At 25.9% G+C, this 20157-nt stretch overlaps 2 protein-coding genes across 2 annotated transcripts in view; both read left to right on the forward strand.

The window, feature by feature from the left end:
• LOC114119970 (probable E3 ubiquitin-protein ligase HERC1) overlaps positions 1–17108 on the forward strand; it is a 37421-nt gene extending 20313 nt beyond the window's left edge. The window contains exons 40-63 of the mRNA XM_027981720.2: positions 3–192; positions 256–357; positions 1487–2079; positions 3446–3557; positions 3624–3757; positions 4539–4705; positions 4776–4969; positions 5025–5240; positions 6797–6921; positions 6986–7154; positions 7239–7561; positions 7635–7938; positions 7997–8113; positions 8193–8378; positions 9542–10200; positions 10289–10435; positions 10496–10684; positions 10749–10967; positions 11040–11300; positions 12686–12893; positions 12960–13153; positions 13215–13501; positions 14129–14282; positions 16582–17108. Of these exons, the coding sequence (XP_027837521.2) occupies positions 3–192; positions 256–357; positions 1487–2079; positions 3446–3557; positions 3624–3757; positions 4539–4705; positions 4776–4969; positions 5025–5240; positions 6797–6921; positions 6986–7154; positions 7239–7561; positions 7635–7938; positions 7997–8113; positions 8193–8378; positions 9542–10200; positions 10289–10435; positions 10496–10684; positions 10749–10967; positions 11040–11300; positions 12686–12893; positions 12960–13153; positions 13215–13501; positions 14129–14282; positions 16582–16797 (5466 nt within the window). The 3' untranslated portion in view covers positions 16798–17108. The remainder of the gene's footprint in view (positions 1–2; positions 193–255; positions 358–1486; positions 2080–3445; positions 3558–3623; positions 3758–4538; positions 4706–4775; positions 4970–5024; positions 5241–6796; positions 6922–6985; positions 7155–7238; positions 7562–7634; positions 7939–7996; positions 8114–8192; positions 8379–9541; positions 10201–10288; positions 10436–10495; positions 10685–10748; positions 10968–11039; positions 11301–12685; positions 12894–12959; positions 13154–13214; positions 13502–14128; positions 14283–16581) is intronic.
• A 641-nt stretch (positions 17109–17749) lies between these two features.
• Positions 17750–18850, forward strand: LOC114119971 (28S ribosomal protein S24, mitochondrial). The gene is made up of 3 exons (XM_027981722.2): positions 17750–17976; positions 18047–18258; positions 18353–18850. Exons 2-3 carry the CDS (start codon positions 18069–18071, stop codon positions 18640–18642), a joined length of 480 nt encoding a protein of 159 aa, XP_027837523.1. The 5' UTR covers positions 17750–17976; positions 18047–18068; the 3' UTR covers positions 18643–18850.
• Positions 18851–20157: the final 1307 nt, after the last annotated feature.

Genomic DNA, 20157 nt, shown 5'->3' on the forward strand with positions numbered 1-20157 from the left:
AGGAAACTCCTCCAAGTGTTCATTCTCCGAGTTCAGAAACAACAGAATCAATCAATCCTTTTACTGCTCGTATTGATGGTGTATTATTGCCTTCAATAAACCGTAACACAATGTTACGAAATTTTACAGCAATTCGAGTACCGATTGAGGTTTTTGATTCTGAACCAGAAAGTTCACAAACAACTGGAACCAGTAAGAATTTCTAAAATATTAGATTATACTTAAATTATACTTATTTGTATTTGTGTATTGCAGCTGTTGATGCTTCCTGCGTAAATTGCCAAGAAAAAATTGAAAAATTAAAAACTTCTGATTTTGTTAAACCCAAAAAATCTTTAACATCTGATTTTACTCAAGGTACTTTTATTTTGTTTTATTTTATAGATTGAATATATGTGTGTCCATAAGAAATATGGAGGATAAAAGAATTTATAAAATGAAAATTTTAAATTTTAAAAATTCTTTTAATAATGTTATTTTTACAATATTATTTTTATTAATATCACCTAACTAATTGACTGTCATTGTTCTATGGGAAAAAAATAAATATTTTTATAAATGTTAACAAATTACAAATACAAATAAATAAGTATTATATAATAATGACATTTTGGGGTGTGATATTAAACAAATATAAGATGTTTCATTAAGAATGCCAAATTTAATTTAGTTATTACTTATAAAAAAAAAAAAAAAAAATACTTAAAACTAAAAAATTATATAAACATATAGTATACACACTTCAATTTATATATAGAATATAATATCTGGTATATGTCTACCTCTGCTGGCAACCTTCAGTTCTGTCCTCAAAATTACCTATCACTCCAAAAAAAAAAAACTCCAGGGTAGTTACAATTCCTAAGAGGCCAATTTTGATCACCACATTGTGAAATAAGTTCGTCCTTGAATTGTTTTTAAAATACCTTCTTCAATAGTAAGTCGCACTACGGTTACATAAACAAAATAAATCAAAAAAACTTAAACCACATCTTATTGTGAAGAGTTAACTGATGATATTTTTAAACAAAAACAAGTCAGCTAACCTATGAAATAAAAAGTACTGGGCAATTTAAATCTGACATTCTTTATAATAAATGTGTAATTACAGATAATAAGATGAATATTGAACAAATGTGTTCAGACATGGTATTATATCTTTTATTATTTGTATTAAAAATAATATAAAAATTAAAAATAGGTTTCAATAATTGAACTTTTGAGAATATATAGTTTCGTGTATTTTGATGAGCTTACAATATTTTTCCCTTTCCCAGCCAAAATTTAGATTTGACTGTTTCTGAAATTTGTATCATTAAATGAGAAATGTTAAGACAAAAATTACTGTCCAGTTATTAGATTTAATAATATTTATTAGTTAGGTACAGTATTTATATTTAATTGTAATATAATATATATGTTTATTCAATGTATTAACTATGTACATGTTTATAATATTATAATAAATTCATTTTTTTTATTTCAGTTTCTAAACTAATGGATCATTATAATTATCTTGATGAGCCATTTGACATGAATTTGATTTATGAAAAATTTAATTCTTGTAAATTTAATCCTGAAAGTGTTGAAGATAATAATATGGATAAACTGGGAATGGAGGTTGTGCCATCCCTCACAAGCACTGAGGGCAGTTCTTCAAAATTAACTCAACAATTGTCTATACTTAATCTTTCATCTTTATCCTTGGAGGCAGCTTTAATGACATCAGCAGAAGAGCGTATAAAAGCTATTAATCGAGTATTTCATACAATGTCACACTTAGCATCTAGAAATATTGTCATAAATATTTTAATGTCACTTATTCACTGGACATTTGAAAGTGATGATATAGTCGTATGGAAATTAGATAAACTTGGTTTTACCAATGTACCCAAAATAATACAATTTATACGACTTCTACTTATTATGAATGTATGGACTGACGGGGAATACAAAGAAAATGAAATTTTGCCAAAACAATTAGAAAATAATATTTTAGGACTATTGTCAAACATAATTATTTTATTAGCTGAACATTATCGACCGGCTTATAATTATGCAATATCTATACCAGTTCAAGTGAGTTTAATTTTTATATTATACAAATATTTCAAAAATTTGTTAGGGAAAAGATGAGTTGTTAGATAAGTATACTTTTACATAATTATATTGAATTTAAAACATTAATAAATCATCACCAGAAAAAAATAATTTGGAATGAATATTGGAGTTATCATCTATAATTTCATATTATCATATTTCATATTATTAATAAATCATTTAATTATGACTTTTTATAAATAGGTTTTAAAGATGTTTTCATCTATATGAAACTACTTATTATTATACTTAATTTTATCATAAAAGAGGAGACTACATTCCATTTTTCTGTTATACTAATTTATATATGTATATATGTATTTGTATATTATCTAATATTTGAACATATACAATTTATTGATAAAATATTGTCAACTATTATATGAAAATTTGGCTTATGTTAATTATTATAAATATGTAAGGAATTGTGAAAAACTTAAACTCAATTAAGTCTAATTAAAAAAATGTTCTAACTACATTCCAAATATATAACTTTTTTCATTAAAATTCCACGATAAATCAATTTTAAATTTTATAATTATTTTAAAATCAAAATTTAACTTGCACAACAGTGGCAGTTTGTATGAAATAAAATATATTTATTAAATCATTAAATAATTAGGACATATTATTTTCTAACTTAACCCAGAGTCATGTTATATTTTTTCTTACAATGAATTAATTTATATTATTTCATCGAAAAATGAATTCCATTTTTTGCAAGTTATTACATTAAAACTTGGCAGTATGTTTTGATGTCTCATTATTTCTCTGTCATCACATAAATATTATACTTTTTGGTTTTTACTTTATCTAGGTATAACTAGCTAGGGGGAAATCAGAAGAATTATTTTATAGTAGTTTTAAAATTGAATTTAAAAATTTATAATTATACTTATTAATTTATAAAAGATAATATATGAATACGTTGTCTTTTTACTGTAAAAATGATCCTTAAATCTCCACTTAGACTGTTCATGTATATTGAACTCATAATCTTTTAATATTTAAATAAATACAATAAACAAATATGTAAATGAAATTCAATTATAGGTACTATGTTTTAAACATCTATTAGGTATAGTAGTTCTCAGATTTGTTTGGTACACGCATCCCCCTCCCCAAAAAAAAATAATCATTTCTCCCTTGAATAAACAATACAATTTTTTTAATTAGTGTATACCTAATATTAAAGTACTATTATAGTGCATACATTATCAATATTTATCTCTTACTTTTCTTGGTAGGCACGTTTTATGGTTTTAAAACCATTGATTATTGAACTAGTTGTAGTATATAATTATATATTATATTTAAAATAATAAAAGTTTTATTTTATTCTAAGGAAATTTTTATGATGGCAAGTGAAGGAAATTTAAAAATGCAACACAATTTAAAAGTTAACAAATTAGTTGTTAATGAATTTGTAAAAAAACTAAATATATTTTCAAAACATGGTAAGTTCCAAAATTTTTTTTTTTTTTTACCATCAATATTTTGAATAAAATTAAAAATAATTTCAGATGAAACTGGAGCATTAAGTCCAAATGAAAACAATAATAAACCATCAGTTAAAATGCTCATTAATGCATTATCTGCATGTTTATTATCTCATTTTGTTAATAATGATATTAAGCATTGGGCATGCAAGCAATTAGTAAGTTAATTGCATATATTAGTTATATTTAATTTATTGAAAGTTTAAGGATTTTGGGATATTTTTTTTTTTTTTTTGGAAGGGGGGGCAGGAGTGAGAGGTAAAAGGTCTACTGGGAAATTAAATCAGGGATCTCCAAACTTTTTAATTCAAGGGCCACAAAAAATATCATCATCTCTTGGCGGGCCAAAAATGTATATATATATATATTATAACATATATAATTTTTAATTTTTAAATGTTAGATTTCTCCTCATATATTACTATTCTATGGGGGCCACGGACTGGTTCAAATTTGTTCGAGGGCCGTATTCGGCTCGCAGGCTGTAGTTTGGTGACCCCTGAATTAAATGTTTGTTTTTTTTTATGGAAATATAGTAACTATAAATAGTATCAGATTAGGTACATTTTTAAACATAGTGTCTTGTACACATGAACTCCGGCTGGGTAATTTAAATGTAGGAAACTTATGAACGCATAACATTCTGATAGTTAACCCAGTATGGCATACAGTATTTTATATTAGTAAAAAAAAAAACTGTTCAGGAACTCTAGCCTTCATTGAAGTTGTTTCTAACAATAAATAATAAATGTATGTAATTAAATTAAAATTTATAATAAATTATATATTCAGTAAAAAAAATTTAAAAAGATTTATTTTTTAAGTATTTCAGTTATAATGTTTGTACCAATAAAGTATACATTTTCGGGGGTTGAAGATAAAAATGATTTATTATGCGATTACATTAATTGAAAACTGATATTAAATAATTTATTTTAGGTAAATATATTAGTTAATAAATCTTTAAATAGAAAGCAATTGGTTTTATCAAATGAATCTGATTTCCCTGGAACATTAAAACGATGTCCAATTGTGAAACTGGAAGGGCATGAGAACCGTATAAACCATGTAATATGGCAACGGAATGTAAAATCACTTGCATCTTCGTACGTAATCTTTTTGCTTCAAAACATACACATTTATAACAAATATTTTACATGGAATTACTTTTTATAGTGGATTTGATGGAACAATGAGGTTATGGAATAATGAATTAAGCTTAGAGACAACATTGTTATTTTATAAATCCACACAAATGTATGGTAATGATCTAAATGGAGAATTGATATCAAAACTTGCATGGTCACCTTCTGGATTATGTATTGCTGCGTCAATGGAAGGAACTCTTAATATTTATACAGTTCAAAGACGTCAGTACTTTCATTTGTTATTAAATTTTTTATTTATTATATTATTTATGTACAGATGTTTTTCAAGAAGATGAAACTTGTTTATCAACATATACTCAAGATGCTTGGATAACAGCTATAGCATGGTCTGGAATATCAACAAAAAATTCTTATGATTTCTATTCACAGTATTTGTTAATTGGAGGTGTTGATGGTTCTGTGAATATAGCTATTGTTGATTCACTCAATAAAATTACATATGAGAAACTTAATGAATTTTGCCGTCTTGGAGGTTTGTGCACAATTAATACATATACTTGGTTCAATTAATGTATTATTAAATGAAACTTAAAAATTGTACAATAAAATTAAAATTAAAATAGAATGCTTTATTAAACAATTATAAAATAACTTTGGTACACTAATAGAATAAGCACTAGAAAACATAATCTAACATCCAGCATTGGTCAGTAACTAATGTAATCATTTAATCATCCTCAATAATAACAATTAACAATTATTAGTATAAATAAATACACACATGCGTTTTTTTTTTTAATTAGGAGATTAAGAGATTTGGGTATAAGTTGTTTTTTCAATAATGTATTTTAATACCTTGTTTTATTCAGTGGTGGACTTAACTTAAATTTTAAATGACGCAATTTCGTATTTAAGTATTTATCACCACCGCCCTCTAACAATAATCCTCACAAATCTGTGTGGCTGATACCGAATGTGGTTGTCTACTACTCCACCACCACAATTTCAAAATATACTCGTTTTATGATTAAAATGATATTATACTTTCTACATACTGGATAGGTATCTATTTATGGTATTTATTTGGCATTTTTTGAAGTAATCAATAAGCATCTGAACTTGAAAAGTTGACACAGGTGCGTAAAAATTGAGCCTTTAGCCTGCCATTGTTTACATGTTTTCATTAATTCAAATTAAGTTGATTTGTATTGAATAAATACGATTTATGGTGCTAGTATACATCCACAACTACTAAACCAGTATATGTTGCTATGCTTAAATGTTCGGAATAAATAAATTTATCTCAATTTAAATTAATAATCTATTATATATCTTTATCCTTATTCGGTTGTTATAGAGTATTTTATTTATATAAATTTTGTATAATATTTAATAAATTTATATGCATTTTGTGCACCCTCTCCCTTCATGTATTTTCTAATGCACATTTCAAATGTGAGTTAATTAAATTGTGTTTGGTAAACTGAAATAATAGCTGTTTACATGCAATGATTTTGGATATAAACTAACTTGAATTTAGGTAAATTGGTTAAAACTATGTATATAACTATACTTTAAGATTAACCACTCACACTAATTTATCTATTTACTATGTTAAAATTTTATACCAAAAAATATTTGACTAGATTTACACATGAATGTATGAATTGAAATGTTTTAAATTGTTATTTACTATTTTTATTTTTATTAATTATTCACTATTCATGGTAATACATACACAAAATAGAAAAACTTGTGCTTGAATATATTGTATAATTTATTGAGGAATCATCAAGACCGTAATTAAAAAAAATTTTGGGGGAGGGGTCCAACATTTTTTTAACTATGTAGATACTGAAAACTTGTTATTTTTACATTAAAAATATAATAATAAAATATAATTTGCATTAAATAATTCTTTTAAAAATTTCGGGAGGGGGGGGGGTGGACCCCTGGACCTTCCCCCAGTTATAGCCTTGGGAATCATTGTATAAGCTTGTATAAAATTTAGAATACAATTTTATAAAATTACAAAATCTATTGAATATATTTTTATTAAAAACTTTTTTTTTATACATATATTTACAGTTCCAGTTTCTCATATAGCATGGCATGATAATTTGGTTCCATTTGCTGTAGCATTTTCTTCTGGTGCCATTACCGTGGGTAAAATTCAAACTAGAACTGAACCTGAAATATTAACAATATGCCAAGTAATTAAATACTAGTATGTAAAATAATTAAAAAAACTTATTAATAAATAAAAATATGTTTTAGAGTCCTGTATCTACTTTGCAATGGTCTAAAATGTTTGATATACTGTCTGTAAGCAATGTAGAAGATTTAACTGTTAGACTCTGGATTAAAAAACAAAATAGTTGGGAAATATTTCACGAACTGAATCATTCAAATGAGCCTTCTTGTGTAGTTTGGTCGCCTGTTGTGGGTAAGTAATACAATATTAAGTGATTAATATCATATTTGTTATACATGATAATATTTTATTTCCAATTTGTATTTGTATTTTTAGGTAACAAAGGACTGATACTTTGTGTTGGTACTACAGTTGGATCCATTAATGTTTGGTTAATACCTACTCCATTTTCTAAATTAAAACCAAAAATGCTATACTCATTTCAAGGGCACATGTTTAATTCTGTTACTTCAATGAGTATCCATGATAGTGGTTTAGTACTGGCTACAGGGTGTAGCAAAGGAAGTAGTGGTGTAGTAAATATTTGGTCATTGTTTGATGGGAGTTTGTTGAATACGCATACTGGATCTGGTGGTGTAGATGATTTATGCTGGATGGAGGATCAACTTGGACTTGCTGTTTGTTTTGCTCGATCAAAGGCAATTAAAAATATTTCTTATTATTAAGTTTTAACTAATAATTTATATGCATGTTTTATTTCATGTATTTTAGGATGTAACAGTAATACAGTTTTGTGCTGATAATCTTACACATAATCGATTTGAATCAAATGCTCGAAGTGCCTTGTATCGTCGTGGACTAAATGATGTTCAATATTTTTGTAAATTTGTTAACTCATTACCTGATTTACTTCAGTTACAAATGAACCATGAGAAACACAAAGTGCTGATGGGTGATCGACTTCTATATAGTGATTATTTAAAAGGACTTATTGGGATTGCTCTAGAAATTTGGCCAGATCAAACATTTTGTATTCCATTTGTACCACCAAATACAAGTCATAGCATTGAATTTTGTATGTTAATTGTTGTTATTTTGAAGTTTAAAGCTAATTTTAATTACTTTTAAAATAGATGAAGAATGGCAATGGCTACAAAAATTAATTACAGTTTTGAATACTGCTAAAGCCTTACTAACAAGAAAGAATTTCCCCGAAACTTTTATAAGCTACTTTTCATCTGGCTTAAATGGTATGCTCCATTGTTTTATATTTATATGCATAAGTCTTATACTTAACATTTATAAATATTTGTTTTAAAAATAATTTAGAAGAAAATAAAGATCATTATTTATGGTCTGAAGCTATTAGCAATAATAAATGGACTATAGAAGCTGATCAACAAATAATTCAATGGTTTAATACAGCTCCTCATGATTGGCAACCATATACCAAATGTGATGCATACCTTTGGGGCAATGGTCGAAATGGACAATTGGGAGATACTGGCATATTGTGTAATAATTTTTTATTAATAACTAAGGGTCTGGATGTTGATACTCTAAAAAAACTAGAAAAATTCACTTATAAAATTTCTTAACTAAATTTTTTTTTTTTAAAAAATGGCACTTTTATTTTGAAATCAAAATCAATAAAAATAACTAAACTACTAAAAAACTATGTTAGTAAATATATACTTAAAATTTGTTATTAATATAAATTAAATTATACATATTTTTTGTTATTGTGTAATATAGTCGACTCTCGGTAACTCGAATCTTGGTAACTCGAAATTCTCGATACCTCGAATAATTAATATTCCCTTTCAAATAACTATAACACTTAATGTTTAAATAATCTTGTTAACTTGAAAATTAATTTGAAAAATTTTCGATATCTAAAATTTTCTTATTTAAATTTAGTACTAAAAATAGTTTATCTACACAATTATTTTTCATTTATGACTTGTTTTGTAAAACTTGACTTTAGAGTCAACTAAATATTTGTAACTTAAACCTTGGTATTCTATACAATAGATTTCAGTAAAGTTTTATGTTGTCTGTTCGTTCAATCATTTATTGTATGTAACAGTGTTAATACAGTGGTTATTATGGCTCAAAAAGAAAATTAACAACATTATCACTTGCAGAAAAATGAACTTGCTTAAAATTATTGAAAAAGGCAAAAAGAAAAAAACATAAAATAGCCAAAGATTTTATAATTTTAGCGAGTACATTGTCTACAATAATAAAAAATAAAGATGTTATTTTAAAAATCTTTAATTTAAAATTATTGGTAAATTAAATTTTTAACTTTATTTAAACTCAGCAACTTGGAAAAAAATTAAAATAGGAGAATACTCTGATATAGAACTCTGTTTATTAAAATGGGTTTAGCAATGTCTTGACAGAAAAATGAGAATTTAAAAAAACATTTTTTATTTTATTACTTTAGTGTAAAAATTATTTTAAATAAAAATATACTTTTTAAATGTTTTGATAACTCGAAATTTTTAGTAAGTCGAATTTTTTTCCCCCCTTGAATTTCGAGTTACCGAGAGTCGACTGTATTTAAAAAAAAAGTAAAAAGCAAGTTATCAATAACATACAAGGCCTTGATTAGTTGTGAATATAAAAAAAAAAATAAAAATATTTTTATTTATTTTTATTATGTTTTACAGCTGTTGGTCAATGTATTAATATATGTTCACCTATCAAAATTCCAAACTTTAAAATTGCTCAACGTATTGTTTGTGGACAAAATTGTACTTTTGTATTGACTAGCCAAGGAACCGTGTTATCATGTGGCGAAGGCAATTATGGCCGTTTAGGTCATGGACATTCTGATAGCCTGCCTAATCTAACTATGATATCAGCTTTACAAGGATTTGTAATAACTCAACTATCCACTTCTATTGGCTCTGATGGACATAGCTTAGCTTTGACAGAGACTGGAGAAGTCTTTTCTTGGGGAGATGGCGATTTTGGCAAACTAGGACATGGTAACAATGAGCGACAGAGAAAGCCAAAACTTATTGAATCTCTATATGATGTAGTGGTTATTCAAGTAGCTTGTGGACATAAACACAGTGCTGTATTATCCCAAGATGGGGAAGTTTATGTATTTGGAAGTGCTGAACATGGTAAATTAGGTTTAGGTGGACATGTTAACAAAAAACGTCCAACAAAAATTGTTCATAAAGGCTTCTTGAATATAAAATACATTGCATGTGGACAAAATCATACTGTTTGTATTGGTGAAAATGTTGTTTGGGCATTTGGAGAAGGAGAAGGTGGTAAATTAGGAGTTGGGAGCGAAAAAGATATTTATGTTCCACAAGTAAGCATTTGCCATAATTTTATAATTATAGTGGTATTCTCACTTAAATAAAAAATGATTTTAAACGTATTTAAATTTAATATATTAGATAATTACATCACTAACTGGAAAAAATATTATGAAAGCATACTGTGGAAATGGTTTTACAATGTTCCTTTCAGTAGATGGTGAACTCTATTCATGTGGTTCGGTTAATTCACAAGATACTACAGATGTTTTATTGCACCCGGAAAAAGTAAACATAACCTATTGTATTGGAATTTATTACTTTAATAACAATTTTTTTTAATTATAGATATCTGAATTCGAAACCCAATACGTAATTGATGTAGCTACTGGCCCAGATCATGTATTAGTATTGACTGGTTGTGGTGATGTATGGGCTTGGGGTAATAACTGTGAAGGTATTCTTGGATTTGGTCATAATTTACCTGTCCAAAAGCCTTCTATTATTCCAACTTTATCAGATAAAAATATCAAACAAGTAAAATAAATTTTAATTCTAGTTAGTAAATAAATATTAATTGATATTTAATGTTTTATTTAAGATTGCAACTAGTCGTACTCATTGTGCTGCATGGACAGCAGAACCATTTTCAATGGGTTCTACAAATATTTCTCATAATGATTTACCAACATCAATTCCTTATCAATATGGATATTTACAAGAATATAAAATTGCATCAATTGCTGCTAGAATGAAGTGCTTACAACAATTTTCTAATATTTTATATACATGTTGGCAAATGATTCCATTTAATACTACTGTGAGTTATTGAACTTATTTTATTTATTTAGCTCGAATCAAGTTAAAAAAATATTTAATTTACTTTGTATAGGAATTTGATTGGAGTAACATTAAACGTTGGCATTGGTTAGCAGATAAAAGGCTCAAATGTTTATATACAAATAAAATTATAAAATTACCATTAATGAAAGTTATTAGTCGTACAATGAATCAAGGTCAAAACTATGGTCCTCAAATAATTGTTAAACGTCTGAGTAGTAATGGAACTAGTATGTGTATTTTTGAACAAGTTGCAAAACAAATTGTCAACATTAACGCAGAACTACTCAGGCTCCCATCTAGAGCTTGGAAGGTAATAAAATTTAATGTTACTTTTATTTGATTATTAAATTTTTGATTTTTAAAAATTTTTAAGAAATATTTCATTATTATTTTTTATGGAAATATTTAGTTTTTAGTATGAAAATTGATATCTATGATGCAATTCTATAAAAATTGTATAGTTATTATAAATTTTCTAAAGTAGTATCCATTATCTGTTTATAAATAAATGAATTTTTATTTCCCTTAATCACCCCATAACTTGAGAGCACTGAGAATATTTTTACTAATTTCATCCATTTTTTTTTTTTTTTAATTTTTCTGTACTTAGAGTAGAAAGTTATTTTGGAAAGAAAAATTAAAAAAATTGGAAAATTTTAGAAAACAACTTTTATTTTACTAATATTTAAAGAAGTAAAGTTTGTGGGTTTGTGAGTTTGTTGAAAGTAATCTCTGGAATTACAGAACCAACAATGGAAATTATTTCACTGGTAGAAAGCTTGATTATTCTTGAGTAACATAGTCTATAAATTATTGTGATTATTAGGTAATAACTTTTTAATGTGAAATAACAATATTTTTGTCAATCAATTCCGAGAAAACATACTAATGCATTGTTTTATTTGGTATGCGCTAACTTTATATTCTAAAATAATTTTCTTTAGTAGTTTTTACAAAAGTCCACGGTACTACATATTTATCTTAAAATGTATGTGTATATAAACGTGAAAATCTTTGTCACTCATATTCTCTAAAACTATTCATACAATTTTCTTGTTATATTTTTGTTTAATGAAAGAGTACATTGGGCAACAGAATTTGAGACAATTTTTGATTTTATAATGTAATGAAAAATCAAGTCTCTAAGTTTAATCAAAAAACACATGCATAAAGATATTTTTTTTCATCTGTGTTACTAATTATTAGTTATTATTAAAAAACTTAGAAATTATTATTATGGTGAAAAGTTGACAACAAAAAAATAAAAAAAAAAGAAAGAAAAATATTAAAAAATGCTACTTTTAAATGGTAAAAAAAAACAACACTGGACAGGACAGCTATGATAGAGTTGATATGTTGGAAATATTATCCATACATCAAATTAAAATACCAAAATTATTATTTATCCACACATGTTATGCTAAATATTAGCATTAGGCAACTAAATTTAACACAACATTTTATACGTGCAATGGAGTTCATAAAGGATAGCTAGTATCATATAAATATTGTAAGATTATGCTGATTATTAATACCTGATGGTTGTTTAGGAGTTGCATATTTTTATATATGCTCTTGATTTATAGAAAACAAAATTAGAAATTTATTTTATACAATTTGACTTTACCTGAAAACTCGGAACTTTAATTTTTTAAAAATGTATTAAAAAAAATATAATTGTTGAATTTACTATAGGTAAAATTAGTGGGCGAGGGAGCAGATGATGCAGGAGGTGTTTTTGATGATACTATTGCACAAATGATGGAGGAACTTCAAACACAGACTGTTAAATTACTTGTTTTGACACCAAATGGCCGAAATGAAACAGGTTATAATCAAGATCGATTTGTATTTAATTCAAAAATGAATAATTTTAAACAGTTACAACAATTTCAATTCCTTGGTATGTGATTTTAATTAATTAAATTTATTTGTAATAATTTAATTAATTAAATTTTTTTTTTATCAGGAATGCTTTTTGGCGTTGCTATTAGAACTAAGAAACCTTTAGCTCTTCCTTTATCACCATTAATTTGGAAAATGATTATTGGAGAACCATTAAATATATCAGATTTAGAAGAAAATGATACTTATTATGCACAAAACTTAACAAGTATACAAAATATACATCAAACTGGAGTTACTGAAGAGAATTTTGAAGATGTAAGAAGAGTAATTGTATATTTGATCTGGAAAATAATTTATAATAATTGGTTTTTTTCAGGCAATACCTTTTTTAAATATGACTGGTACTGATTGGATGGATAACACTGTGCCATTAATACCAAATGGCCATTATGTACCAGTTACATATTCCAATAGATTAAAATTTTGTGAATTAGCACTAAAACAAAGGTTTCATGAAATGGATGAACAAATATTAGCAGTGCGAAGAGGTCTTTCTGCATTAGTACCTTTACCATTACTTACATTTCAAACTGCTGAAAATCTAGAACGCATGATATGCGGACTACCCAATATATCAATACCAGTTTTGAAAACTATTGTTAGGTAATTTTTTATATTTTATATTTCTATTAATCTACTATAGTATGATTGTAAGGAAAAGTATTAAGGAATTAAAGACTTGAAACATAGGTCTCAGTTTTCTAAAACAAATTTTTATGGACCTTAAAGAAGTTTGGTAATACAATTATATGTTATTACATAACAAATATTGTTACTAGGTTAATCAAATAATTGAATAATTATATTGTAGTTAGTAAAATCTAACAGTAATAAATATGTTCAATGATAGCTCTGTACATAAAAATAATTATTGACTGTAGCTGTAAAAAAAATAATAAATTTTATATATAAAAATTTTATTAATAAAGTAAAATAACTTAATATTTCTTAATAAAGCTTTAACAAATTCTTCAAATTCCATTTTGTTTTCTCCAAGATTTAGACATTTAATTTTGTTGATATTTTTTTTTCTTTTTTATTGATTACTCATCCAGTTTATTCATTACAGATGTTGTATAAATTAGTTAAAATTGAATGACCATTAAAGTTTTATTTTAAACGTTCCAAATTTTAAGTTTTTCAAACTCCCCCAAAACACTTAAAAACTTTATTTTCAAAACTCTTATTTTTCGTTCCCTATTATACTGTACATAACAAACTTTTTTACAGGTATAGAGAAATGGATGAAAATTCTCAAGTGGTTCAATGGTTATGGGACATTTTAAATGGTTTTTTGGATTCAGAGAAAGTATTATTTTTACGATTTGTTTGTGGACGATCACGTCTTCCATCTAATTTATCGGATTTTTCTCAACATTTCCAGGTAAATTTTTATATATATCTAGTTTATCAGATGTTATATTAGCCATTAATCATAATATATTATTTACTGTTATGTAATGTTATGTTATTTACTGTTATTTACTGTTATTTGATGTTATATTAGCCATTAATCATAATATATTATTTACTCTTTTATATTATGAAGTTAAACATTTAATATTTTCTTCTTAAAATCTCAACAAATTGCTTTATTTATTTTAAAATTTTTGTATTTAAATTTTGTGTGATGAAAATATAAATGTAAGTAGAGTTTATATTTCATATCCCAGTAAACACTTGATAAGTATACATTTAATATGCATTATCCATTATATATGAAAAACAAATATCAATTAAATCAATGGATTATATAGAGTGATTTACAAAGTATTTAACGGGTATTCATCAAGCATACTCTACCCCATTTTTTCACTTATAAAAATGTAATCAAATTCTAATGTATAGAATTTAGGAAAATATTTAAAAATTTAAAGAAACAATAAACCTATTCAACAGTATAGTAAGATGCTAAACGAGATTAACAAAAAAAAAAAAGTAATGAAGACATTGCAAATTACAAAATGAATCCTAGATTGATTTTCAAGCATGTAAATCAGCCAAAAGAAGATACAAATCATGAAACTGAATTTTAAACTGTGTATCAAACTGATGATGATATATAAATATAATTACTGGAACACAGGCCATAACCAATCTTTTAAAAAGACACTAAAAAGTTGTTGAACAGTAGTAAATTGAAACAACATGTACAAACAAATAATATACAAAACTATGCAGCTGGAATTTCTGGAGCCAAATTTTAATGAAATCAACATGATTATCAACTTCCAGAAGAACAACAAAGCACCTGAAGAAGACGGAAGACAATATCAACCCCAAATTTCTAAAGCTAGCAAGACGACACTTAGTAATACAAATACAAAAATCAATTGAAACTTGGAAGTATATGGATTAATATAAAATGAACATTTTACTAATGATTGGAGCACAGTGATCATGTGTCCAAATTGTTAAAAAGATAACTAAAGAAAAAATAATTAAGGTATTTCATTGTTGGATGCAAGCTTTTAAAGTGCTTTCCTTTGCAATTTTAAACAACACAAACAAAGCTTATTTTGCCATGAACAAGATGTTCAGCTCTAGATTAGTTTCTAATGGTACAAAAAAAAGAGAAACTGTATACCTCTTATTTATCTCCGATAGTGACACATGATTCACAATACAGGGAAACCAAGATAAACTACTGACGTTCAAAAGGAAAGAGTTATGTAAAATCCATGAACATGTTTGAAATCTTTCAAAATTCGAAAATTCAAACGAATAATTTTTCTGTTATTAAAATGTTTTTACCAAAAATAATAGTCCAAACAAAATGGCTTCGTAAAATATATTATTAATGTAATATCAGATCTATTATTTATTACACTTGAACTAGTTTTACAACAGTTGTAAAATTATTTACTACATTTATAAATTACTTATAAATGTTGATAGATTAGTATTAATTATTAAAATGTTTGAATCACCATAGCCTTAGATTAGTGAAATCCATTATCATGGTCCTATTATATTTAATATAATATTACCCAAAATGAAATTTTTATTATATATGTATATATAAATGTTTTCTATCTCACATAATAATTATATTATTTATTTATGATGATATTCTTCTTTTTAATACTGTCTTTGTATTTGTATATTATTCTAAATTTATTAATTGTAAATTAGGCATATATCTGCATTGTACTGTTTAAAATAAAATAAGATAAAATAAATAAAAATATTATATAGATATAGCCCTAGGTTTTAGGCAAATGTAGTAAAGAAATAAATATGTAATAGGTAGTTTATGCTTCTTAAAAATTGATTAATTCTTAATTGTAAGTATGACCATTGACTATAAATTTATTTAGTATGACATAATTGGTATTTACCTAGATATTATTCTTCAACTAAAATATTGAAATATCAATAGTTTTGTACTACTTGTGTAAAATTTACATAAAGCTACTTTTTAATTAGTGCAATAAATGGTGATTTCATTTATGAAAACTGTAATAAACATCAATTTTATGATATGTATGTATACTTAATACACATCATATGTTTAATTTAAGTTTATAATTAAGTGTTAAAATTATGTTACAAAAGTGGTATGATGAATGTTTCAATTATTAATATTATTAAAATTGATAATTAGTATATGTTTATCATTTAACTCTACTAACAAAACATTTTCATAAACAATGATAATTGCAAATACATTTAATTTTTAGATTATCAAGGTTGAAGATAAAAAAGATGGATTACCCACAGCTCAGACCTGCTTCTTTCAACTGCGGTTAACAGATTACAGTAGTCGTGAAGTATTTGAAGAAAAGCTCAAGTATGCTATTAATAACTGCCGGACTATTGATATGGATAATTATATGTTATTTAGAAATACAGATGTTGACTCTGACGATGAATTAGAAATGATAAATGAAAGCTAAAACAGTATTTAATCTTTTAAATATCGTTTAATCTTAGAAATTTAATCTTTATAAATACATAGGTATGTAAGTTTTCTTTTGTGTATGGGGTTTTCATCACTTAAGATATGTGTAATATATATATATATATATATAAATATAAAAATATTTATAGATGTAAATTAGTACTATGTGTTTGTGTAACTTTCTATAATAAGATTGTTAAATAAAATGATTAAAAAACCAAGTGAATTATAAAATTATTATTATATTAATATTATTTATGACTATATAATTTTATGATTTAAACCGAATAAAAAATAATAAAAAGATAGGTATGTATTCTTTATTTCCATGTGTATTCACCAAAAAAAAAGTTCAAATTAGCGTACATAGGACGGACAGAGAGCAGAGAATAACACTCTCAATAAAAAAAAAAAAATGTAATGACTCATTAGTCATTACAGTATTATTTTATTTTCATACAGGGACGATAAAAGATCTGTTGGCATATTTATTTATTGGATTCACTGTTGAGTGTCTAAGCTTAAACAGAAATTGAAATTTTGAATTTAACCATAACGCAAAAGTATTTTTCACGAGTGTTACAGTATTTCATAAACTCGTAGAGCTTACAACACAGACTTCTATAGTTCTAATTTCTATATAATATTATTAATATTGTGTTATAAAATTTAAAATGTGTGCTCTACTACTCTGCCCGTGTGCCGTGGCCCGTGTCGTTTTACGTTTATACCATGATTTACATAGATTTTTAAGATTTTAGATTTATAACAATTTATAAGTATGTGGTATGTCCACGGACTAAGATATATATATATTCTGTGATTTATATTTTGTAGAGATCTTGATAAACAGTGTAGCCAAATTACACATTAATGTGTTTTTGTCATTTGGGAAACCTGTTTTCAAAACCATGATTTTGATTATCAATCTATTCTGTGATACACTGATAATATTTTACACGGTCTTATAAATTTATTAAATTATCGTAAAATGTGTTCTGAAAAGTGAATACATAAAAGATGTAATCACAGACCACAGTTTAAGGTAAATAAAATTATAATATAGCCGAATTTCATCGCATTCAAAACTCAAAATTTAAATAAACATAGTAAAGATTTCGGATTAGCACCTGTTATCAAAATTTCAATTAAGTGAACAATTAAAAAATTCCGAGTAAGTACTTTGTGATGAATGAAATAAATTGTTTATTATGCTAAGCCATTAACTTGATATTATAATTTAGTTACAGAGTAATTTAAGAATTGATGATGCTCTTTAACACATTGCCTCGATTCCTTCCTGGTAGGAGTAATTACTTGGTCCTTTCTCGATGCAAACATGTACAAGCAGCTCGTTATAAACGATCTATTAAGGGTAACAAACCACTAACTTACGAGATGGCTGGGCCACCACATACTATTGCTCACATCAAGGGTTGGAACTCATGGAACACATGTATGATATAGAATAAAATATTTAGATTTAAACATTTTTATGTATACTTGTTTAGTGTTTGTTTAAAATGTACAATTCAATTTTTTTTTGATAGGCAACATGTTGGATGGTTTAAGACCGGCCGAAACTGCTATAGACGATGAGTTCATTCGTCGTTTCATGACTGGTACTTGGCACGATTTAATAGCTAGTGAAATAATCATAAAAAGACAACACAACATAATAAGAATAGCTGCTATTACTGTACAGAAAATTAGTGTAACTAAAATGTATTTTCTGATTGGTTATACGGAAGAACTTTTAAGTTATTGGCTGCAATGTCCCATCAAGTTAGAATTACAGACTGTCGAAGACCGAACTGCAGTGGTATTTAAATATATTTAGTCGTTTGGAAATACATTTTTGTTGTGCTTATTAGAATTTTTGAAATAGGTTTAATGTAATAATATTAAATATGTAAATACTTACTTATTTTTTTATTAAAGTAAATTATTACATTAAAAGTTGGTATCATAATAAGTTCTTGTTAATTTTGTTACCATTGATTATTGTGTATAGTTTTGTATGATAAAACAAAATTATTGTCGTAAAATGTTTGTTTTTAAATGTATATTACAAAATGCTAATTTTAGGTGTTTAACTACGAGTTACTAGTTTAAAGTTATCAGTTATTCAAATTTTTTTAGAAGTGTTTCTTATTATCTTTAATAAAGAATTAATAGAAATTAAGTGTGGTGAAGTGACAAGTATGGGCTTAGAGGATAATAATTATTATTTGTTTATTTAAGGGTATCTCTTGGCCATTTTATTTTAAACCTTCTTGTTGGATTGTTGGTAATGGTGATTAATGAGATACAAGATGTAAGTGGATTTTGGTTTGAGTTGAGTTTGGATTGAATTTTTTTGTACTGATGGATTTCTAATCTAACCTTTGGGATTTATATTATATTGTTATATTGAGTATTGTTGGTTATGTATCATGGGGCTTCCAGTGATTTATCTTAGTCACATGAATTGAAAGGCTTAAATTCGTCTTATCTTTAAGAGTTTGGATTGGTCTCAGATTTGAACACCATATGATCAGAGGGGAGTTAAAATTGTCCTATCTCATAATATGTATTAAAATTTTAGTTTTTCAAACTCATTAAAGATTAGCAGAGAAGGTATGAGTGAGTGTTAGATTGTTTTATTTTTTATTTTTTGTGTATTGGTACCAGGTTAGTCTCTTGTCCAAAAGGACTCCTAAGTAATAGGTTACATTTTTAATTGGTATGTGTGTGTTATTGAGAAATAGTTGAGGACAGTCATTTTTGTAGAGCCTGAAATTTATTTAAACTGATTTGTTTTTGCTTATATTAATTTTCCATTCGTTTGGAAAAATATATTGGACAATTTAAGATCTGATTTAAGTGGTATAGAATATTGTAGGCAGCTATATTTGGGTCTTTATTTGATACTAGAAAGACTGTATCGTCAGCATAAATTGCTCAAGTTGTATGACTTGTTCTGTGGAGATCAGATGTACAGACATTATAGAGGATAGATATTAATCATTCCTTTACGGTACTTCAGCTTTAACTTTGTAGTATTAAAGTGTTATAACTTATAAGGTATGCTATTAATTGTATAAGGTACTTACTTGATATGGATTATGAAGTTTAGCATTGATCGAGCATAGTGTTCAATTAAACACAAAATTCATGAAATAGGCCAGAATCATACCATTTATTTGATTAAAAAGTGTTATCTTAATTATAAATAATATTTTCTTACTTGTAATTGGAGTGTATTAAGGAAATTCTAATATATTATGTCTTGTTATGGGATTAGATAGTTCGATAGTGATAAATTCTATACAAATCCACGGCAGTGTACTTGATTTGCCTATCCATATCGCCG

Source organism: Aphis gossypii, chromosome 3 (genome assembly GCF_020184175.1).
Source record: "Aphis gossypii isolate Hap1 chromosome 3, ASM2018417v2, whole genome shotgun sequence".
Taxonomy (NCBI): domain Eukaryota; kingdom Metazoa; phylum Arthropoda; class Insecta; order Hemiptera; family Aphididae; genus Aphis; species Aphis gossypii.